The sequence below is a fragment of the Somniosus microcephalus genome, chromosome 3 (assembly GCF_052327205.1).
Source record: "Somniosus microcephalus isolate GS21.2 chromosome 3, FLI_Smic_1.0, whole genome shotgun sequence".
NCBI lineage: Eukaryota > Metazoa > Chordata > Chondrichthyes > Squaliformes > Somniosidae > Somniosus > Somniosus microcephalus.
In genome coordinates, this window is record NC_140989.1 from 167,319,752 (window position 1) to 167,328,391 (window position 8,640).

General features: G+C 49.2%; 1 protein-coding gene across 1 annotated transcript in view; it reads right to left on the reverse strand.

Annotated features, from left to right (window-relative positions):
• Positions 1 to 605, reverse strand: part of LOC147121531 (androglobin-like) — a 127,183-nt gene extending 126,578 nt beyond the window's left edge. The window contains exon 1 of the mRNA XM_085977881.1: positions 482 to 605. Within this exon, the coding sequence (XP_085834007.1) occupies positions 482 to 555 (74 nt within the window). The 5' untranslated portion in view covers positions 556 to 605. The remainder of the gene's footprint in view (positions 1 to 481) is intronic.
• Positions 606 to 8,640: the final 8,035 nt, after the last annotated feature.

An 8,640-nucleotide genomic window follows, 5' to 3' on the forward strand; every position in this document is an offset into this window, starting at 1 on the left:
AGGGAGGGGGGGGGGAGAAGAGAGGGGGGGGGGAGAGAGAGGGAGGGGGGGGGGAGAAGAGAGGGAGGGGGGGGGGAGAAGAGAGGGAGGGGGGGGGAGAAGAGAGGGAGGGGGGGGGAGAAGAGAGGGAGGGGGGGGGAGAAGAGAGGGAGGGGGGGGGAGAAGAGAGGGAGGGGGGGGGAGAAGAGAGGGAGGGGGGGGGGAGAAGAGAGGGAGGGGGGGGAGAAGAGAGGGAGGGGGGGGAGAAGAGAGGGGGGGGGGAGAAGAGAGGGGGGGGAGAAGAGAGGGGGGGGGGGAGAAGAGAGGGGGGGGGGGAGAAGAGAGGGGGGGAGGGGGGAAGAGGTTATTTGGGTTAGGTGGGGAGGCCTCCTGGTCGGTGAACAGGTGCCCTGTCCTGCCCGCGGGTGTTGTTTGGTTACCGGGATGTCCAGGGTGGAGGGTGGGGTCGCGGTCCGAAGGTCAGTGAGCGCCGGGCACTTACTCTTTCACGGGGACCTGTACAGGGGACGGGCTCGCCTTTAGCACCGAATCCCGCTTTCTGGCTGCTTTCGACATCTTGCCGGCGGCTGCGCTCCGCTGTTGCCAGGCAACGGGACGCGACCGAACTGATGCTTTGCTGGGTCCTAGCGCCCCCAGGATAACCAGAAACAGCATAACCACTGAAATGTGCAACTTTGATAGTTCCAGGTTGGGCTGCACGGGCCAGTGAAAGTTATCGCCTGTAACCCGAAGGAAGTTGATAACTGGAAACGCGCTGAATTAACCACAGATCCACATGTACTCCATGTCACCATTATCAAAAAAAAATTATAACCCATTCCTGACAGGACAGAAACTGAATTAATGATTCATCAGGTTCCACAATCTGCTGTCATAGTAACAGGTGTAGCTGATCATCTGACTAAACTTATATGCACACCAACACAGGCAACAGGAGTGGTTGCTCCTCGATTTTTGGTTGCACTTCAGTCCCACGCTCTTGATCTACGGTCACCCGGTGCGGAGGGGAGCGGACAGGTTGGAGGACCTCCTCGTGGGTCTGCTCCTGGGCCTGGCTAAGAATCCATCAATTGGTCCAGGCAGCGGGCGGTCGAGGGGGTCGTCCAGCCAGATTGCCTCCCTCTCTTCCGCGGCCATGTTCGCGCCCGGGTAGCCCTGGAGATGGAGCACGCGGTGTCCGCCGGCACGCTCGAGGACATCCGTGACCGGTGGGCGCCGCGGGGACTGGAGTGCATAATTGATTTGGATAACCAAATTCTAATTTGATTTGTTAACGTTTATTTAAAGTTCTATTAGTTACAGTTTATTTGTTTATTTTTGATTGGTCCTACCAAAAGAGGCACAGGCAACAGGGGACTGGTGATGTGGGATGGTTATGGGGAGTGGGGTGGGTTGGGTGCTCGGGCTGGTGACCCTCCATTGGAGTATTTCATCTCAACCGAAGTCTGCTCTGCCAGTTTATCCGGCTCCCATTTCTATAAGCCTTACTCCCCATCGCCTCAACTATGCACATGATCTCTGTATCTCCTAAATGTCTTTCACTTCTCTTATCGTGCCTCCTATTATCTGATGTTAATATTACTTCATCAATGTGTGTGTGTGTGTGTGTGTGAGAGGAGGGGAGGGTACGAGAAGGAGTGAAGTAGCTGTAAAGTCTGTAGGTATTATGGCGAATTAATACACAGACTACAAGAGTAACTTTAACAGGACTTTACTATTCGAAGGTCAGGGCGAATCTGCCCAATCACTCATTACACAGCACTTATATACCGGTGTGGTCACCACCGGTATTACAGTATACAGCAGCCAAAATAAAGTAGTGCAACACCTAAAATAGTTCTCCTAAAGGTGGACGGTTACATACAATAGTTCTCTTAAAGGTAGAACGGTTACATACACAACAATCCTCCCTTTTTAGCTTACAACATACTTATTCCCCATTAAACATAACATATATCCAACTTCATGTAAAACAGTTCACAGATGTAGTCTCTGCGGAAAACAGTTCACAGATTCAGTCTCTGCAGGAAAACAGTTCACAGATTCAGTCTCTGCGGAAACAGTTCACAGATTCAGTCTCTGTGGAGGCGTCTCCTGTGCTTCCTGACTCGGTCCGGACAACGCCTCGGTGTTGTAACAGTTCCCTGTGGTGTAGTCGGTTCACGTTGCTGGAGTGACTCATCCAATAGTCCTTCAATGGACTTAACAGCTTGAACTTCCGTCACTTCTGAACCAGCATTGCTGACTTCTAAAAGCTTGAGTACCTTGGAAAGTTTTTCTACTTCTGAACTGATTTGGCTCCGTTCGGAGGGACCACGTGTGTGATCTGGCAGGTGATAATGGTTCAGATGGTCATCTTCTGCTTCGACTTTTCCTTTTCTGCTTCTTGGAGACTCTCTGGGCTCCACTGTCAGCTGCCAGCTGCATGCACATTTCCTCCTTCTCTTCCTCCTTTTTCCGTAGTAGCGCCACCATCTCCCGGTGTTCCTTAGCATATGAAGGAGTTGACTGACCGTTAACCCTTCTGACATCAGACGTTTCCCAGTATCGTCATCCTGTGTTTTTGACGGATAGGCTACAGGGCTGTTGGTAACCTTGCACTGGGGTCCCTTTGCTGCTTCTAATTCTCCATCATCTGCAGCCTCCACCATTCAAATTTCAACAAATGAATCGTTCGGTGGTGCTGCACCCAACTTCAGTAGGAGCTCGGAATTCATGGCAACCAAATCAGCCTTTTCTGCCTGCAACCTGCTAACAAGCGCCTTCAGTTGCTGAACATCTTGCTCTACCAGATTGGGGCACGCCCCTTCAGAACCTGAATCAGCTTTGATTCGTTTGGCCTCCTCGCGCAGATGGTTTGTGTGCTCCTGCTCCATTTTCTCCATCAGCTGCTTCTGTTGTCTTTCCAGATTCTCCCACTCTGTATCAAAGAACTTTTTCGTTGCATTCATCTCTTGCTCAAGACGGCGAATCATTTGTTCTAATTGTTGTTGTACTTTGAATTGGAGTTGAGTTCGAGCCCGGTGTCCCTCAGAAGTGTGCATGTCTGTAGGCTGGACAGACTCAGAATTCTCTGTCAAACTATGTTGTTGTTGCTCAGTGGAATTCTGTTCTGAAACTTTGTTCTCCTCTAAAGCATAAGCATTTATGCACTCCTTCGTTTTTCCAACATTAGTCTGCAAGTCCATTTTAGCCTTGTCTTTTGCACATGGGTTGGTCTTACCATCATCAGTTCCAGAGTCTGGGCTGATTATCTTCACCGAGTTCTCACTCTTTATGGTTTTTAGGAAGTGCCAGTCCATATTTATTTTCCTGATCCACTCCCGTCCCAGAAGTGGTGGACCCCCCTCAGGCAGTACATATAAGTCCATTCCTTGGTGTTCTTTGCCCTTGTCTCTCACCTTGACTTTTATCTTTCCGATGGGGTATACTCTTCGCCCCGTGTATGTCTGCAATACAATCTTGGTATCTCTCAAGGGAATATGTGAGAATAGCCTCTTGTAGTCCTTTCGGTTTATGACTGTTAGGGCTGATCCTGTGTCCAATTCCATTTTCACTTGGACTCCGGCTATTTTGAGTGTGACCCAGATAATTTGTAGGTCAACTTCCTTACTCGCATTGTGAATTCTCAGACTATCCAGTTCTTGGCTGTTGGAGTCTGAATCCGAATTCTGTTCATCTGAACTCTTCTCAGTCACCTTGTGTACCTTGCTGTGCTTTTCCTGCGGTGACTTTTTTTTGTTGCTGGTCTTCTTTCCTGACCGGCATACTTTAGCTATGTGACCAATCTTGCCACATTTTCTACATTCCTGGTTTTTAAACCAGCATTGGTTCTGGCCGTGTGTTGTCTTCCCACAACGATAACATTTCGTTGTACCCAAAGTCATTTGATCCACGCTGAGTACCGCTGCCTTCAGCTGCATTTCCGCCGTGCCTCTCGCTGCGGCTTCGTGCGATGCTGCAATAAGGACAGCCTTATCAAGTGTAAGATCGTTCTCTTCAAGCAGTCGCTTTTGTGTTCCTTCCTTCGACAACCCGCACACGAACTTGTCTCTCAATGCCTCTGTCAGATTTTCCCCAAACTGACAGTATTTCGCTAGTCTACGTAGTTCAACCAAATATTCCGCGTTGCTTTCCTCTTTCCGTTGCGTTCTCGCATAAAATTTGAATCGTTCCGCCAACATCAGTGGTGTGGGGTTCAAATGATCCTTCAGGACAGCAACAATATTAGCGAACGTCTGATCCGCCGGTTTAGCCGGTGATAGAAGATGCTTCAATAGCCCATATGTCTTCGCCCCCATTGAGTTTAGTAAGGTTATAGCTTTATCATCATCTTCTATTTTATTGGCCTCACAATATATCTCGATGCGTTCTACATACGTGGCCCAATTTTCTACCTCGGAATCGAAATCGTTGATGTTACCATGCTTGGGCATCTTCACAATCTTTCTAAGAAACAACAACGAAGTTTTCCTTTAACTTTTTTTTCTAAAATGGCGGTTTCCCGCGCTGATCTTCTTCCCCACCCACTTTCAAGATGGCGGTTTCGCGCTTGTCTTCTTCCCCGCCTAACTGGCGGCTTCCCGCGTTTCTTCCTCTGGTGGGAGGGGTAAGCTTTGCCCTCGGGCGACGACCGCTGGTTTACAGGGTTTGCAGCCTGCGCGCCGGCTTCAGTTTATTCTGAAGCGCGCGCGAGAACAGCCGATCGCGTTCCCTTTTTCGGCAGGGGCAACCGGCGCTGGGGACAACCAGTTGGCGTCGGACAGCTCCAGCTCCCGGTCCTTCACGGCAGCCGCTGTAAGCCGCTGGCCGGAACCTCGCTCGGCCCCCGCTCCCCCCTCGCTCGGGCTCTGTCTCTCCCGCTCGCCGGCACGGTCTCGCTCGCTCTCTCTCTCGGGCTCCGTCTCTCCCGCTCGCTCGGCTCTCCCAGACCTCCCGCAGTCCGGTCCTTTCCTCCCCCGGCTGCGGCCGAGTCCCTCACGGTTTATTTCTTTATTTATTGCCTCCGCGCCTTATGACCCCGGTCACAGCGCCTCGCGGCCTCGGTAGGTGCCCGGCCTTTTACCCGCTGCATTCCCGCTTGCAGTCCGGTCTCTCACACCGGCTGCGTTCCCTGCACCGCGGCTGCCGTGCCCTACGCTGCCCCAGTCTCAGCGCCTCTGGCCCCGACTTCTGTCTGGCTCCTTTCCCCTGGCCGTGGTCGAGTTCACCGCCCTTATCCTCCATTTATTTTTTATTTTTCCCCCTACTCACAGTCAACATGGCCGACTTGCTTCTCGTGGCTGATCGGCTCACTCACTACCGTGACAGAAGGGACAATCACTGCCTGTTGCTGATGGAAGGCCTCGTGTCAGAATTCTTCCTTCTTCCTTGCTCTGCAGACTCGAGTCTTCTCTCAGCAGAACGACGAGGGCGGATGCCTCTTCTCGACGCTTGTTAACTGCTTCGGATGTATCGCTGCCGCAGGGTAAGATCGAACTCGTCGCCACTGTAAAGTCTGTAGGTATTATGGCGAATTAATACACAGACTACTTTAACAGGACTTTACTATTCGAAGGTCAGGGCGAATCTGCCCAATCACTCATTACACAGCACTTATATACCGGTGTGGTCACCACCGGTATTACAGTATACAGCAGCCAAAATAAAGTAGTGCAACACCTAAAATAGTTCTCTTAAAGGTGGACGGTTACATACAATAGTTCTCTTAAAGGTAGAACGGTTACATACACAACAGTAGCGAAGCAGGCTGAGGGTGAGTTGCCCTTGGGGGGAGCAAGTTGGAATGGGTTAAGGGTGAGATCAGTGACAGGTGAGCAAGGGGAGGGAAAGTACAGGAGTTGAGCAGTAGATAGGAAGAGGTTGGGGTAAGCGTGTGGTAGGAAGAGCAAGGGATGGTGGGAAGGTGAAGCGATTATTTTTGATCAAAATAAACTTGAAAGAAAAACTGTTGCTTAAAACAGGAAGCCATGTTGTGCTTTGTGTGCTTTAGTTTTATGTAATACAGGTCTGAAAATGCCACATTTTTATATTATAGCAGCAATAACCTGCTCACCGATGCTCGGTTTGGGTTCCACCAGGACCACTCATCTCCAGACCTCATTACAGCCTTGGTCCAACCATGGACAAAAGAGCCAAATTCTAGAGGTGAGGTGAGAGTGACTGCCTTTGGCAGCATTTGACCGAGTGAGGCATCAAGGAGCCCTAGTAAAATTGAAATCAATGGGAATCGGGGGGAAAACTCTCCCCTGGCTGGAGTCATACCTAGCACAAAGGAAGATGGTTGTGGTGGTTGAAGGTCATCATCACAGCCCCAGGACATCGCTGCAGGAGTTCCTCAGGGCAGTGTCCTCTGCCCAACTATCTTTAGCTGCTTCATCAATGACCTTCCCTCCATCATAAGGTCAGAAGTGGGCATGTTCGCTGATGACTGCTCAGTGTTCAGTTCCATTCACAACTCCTCAGATAATGAAGCAGTCCACACCTGCGTGCAGCAAGACCTGGATGACATTTAGGCTTGGGGTGATAAGTGGCAAGTTACATTTACAACGTACATGTGCCAGGCAATGACTAGCTCCAACAAGTGAGAGTTTAACCACTGCTCCTTGACATTCAACACTACCATTGCCGAATCCTTCACCATCAACATCCTGGGGGTCACCATTGACCAGAAAATTTAACTGGACCAGACACATAAATATTGTGGCAACAAGAGCAGGTCTGAAGCTGGGTATTCATAGAAAACATAGAAACATAGAAGATAGGAGCAGGAATAGGCTATTCGGCCCCTCGAGCCTGCTCCGCCATTCAATGAGGTCATGGCTGATCATCCAAACTCAGTACCCTGTCCGTGCCTTCTCCCCATATCCCTTGATCCCTTTAGCCTTAAGAAATATATCCAACTCCTTCTTGAATATATTTAATGAATTGGCCTCAACTGCCTTCTATGGTAGAGAATTCCACAGGTTCACCAGTGTCTGGGTGAAGAAATTCCTCCTCATCTCTGTCCTAAATGGCTTACCCCTGATCTTTAGACTGTGACCCCTGGTTCTGGACTCCCCCGCCATCGGGAACATCCTTCCTGCATCTAGTCTGTCTAGTCCTGTTAGAATTTTATAAGTTTCAATGAGATCCCCTCTCATTCTTCTAAACTCCAGTGAGTATAAGCCCAATTGACACAATCTCTCCTCATACGTCATTCCTGCCATCCCAGGTATCAGTCTGGTGAATCTCCGCTGCACTCCCTCCATGGCAAGAACATCCTTCCTCAGATAAGGCAATCAAAACTGCACACAATACTCAAGGTGTGGTCTCACCAAGGCCCTGTACAACTGCAGCAAGACATCCTTGCTCCTGTACTCGAATCCTCTCGCTATGAAAGCCAACATACCATTTGCCTTCTTAACCGCCTGCTGCACCTGCATGCTTACCTTCAGCGACTGGTGCATAAGGACACCCAGGTCTCATTGCACTTCCCCTTCTCCCAATTTATTGCCGTTCAGATAATAATCTGCATTCCTGTTTTTGCCACCAAAGTGGATAACCTTGCATTTATCCACATTATACTGCATCTGCCATGCATCTGCCCAATCACCCAACCTGTCCAATTCATACTGGAGTTTCTCGGCATCCTCCTCACAGCACACATGCCCACCCAGCTTTGTTTCATCTGCAAACTTGGAGATATTACATCTTGTTCCCTCGTCTAGATCATTAATATATATTGTGAATAGCTGGGGTCCTAGCACTGATCCCTGCGGTACCCCACTAGTCACTGTCTGCCACTCGGAAAAAGACCCGTTTATTCCAACTCTTCGCTTCCTGTCTGCCAACCAGTTCTCTATTCAAGTCAGTACCATGCCCCCAATCCCATGTGCCTTAACTTTACACGCTAATCTCTTATGCGGGACCTTATCGAAAGCCTGCTGAAAGTCCAAATACACCACATCCACTGGTTCCCCCTTATCTATTCTACCAGTTACATCCTCAAAAAATTCCAGTAGATTAGTCAAGCATGATTTACCTTTCGTAAATCCATGTTGACTTTGTCCGATCCTGTCACTGCTTTCCAAGTGCTCTGCTATTATATCTTTTATAATAGACTCTAGCATTTTCCCCACCTTTTTTGAATAGTGGGGTAACATTAGCTACCCTCCAATCCATGGGTACTGTTCCAGAGTCTATCGAGTTCTGGAAGATGACCAGCAATGCATCTACTATTTCGAGGGCCACTTCCTTAAGTACCCTGGGATGTAGATTATCAGGCCCTGGGAATTTATCGGCCTTCAGTCCCATCAATTTTCCTAACACCATTTCCCTACAAGAATGGAAGCAAAAGACAGGAAGGAGAAAAGCAAAGGTGGCAGTCAGAGAAAGCAAGGGTTTAAATCAAAACATGGCCACAGTAAATAATAATTCTAAAAGGTCTAAGAGTGTTAAAAAAACAAGCCTGAAGGCTTTGTGTCGATTACTTTGTGCCATTTAGGACTGAAATGAGGAGGAATTTCTTCACCCAGACAGTGGTGAACCTGTGGAATTCTCTGCCAGTTCATTAAATATATTCAAGAAAGAGTTGGATATATTTCTTAAGGCTAAAGGGATCAAGGGATATGGGGAGAAGGCAGGGACAGGGTACTGAAT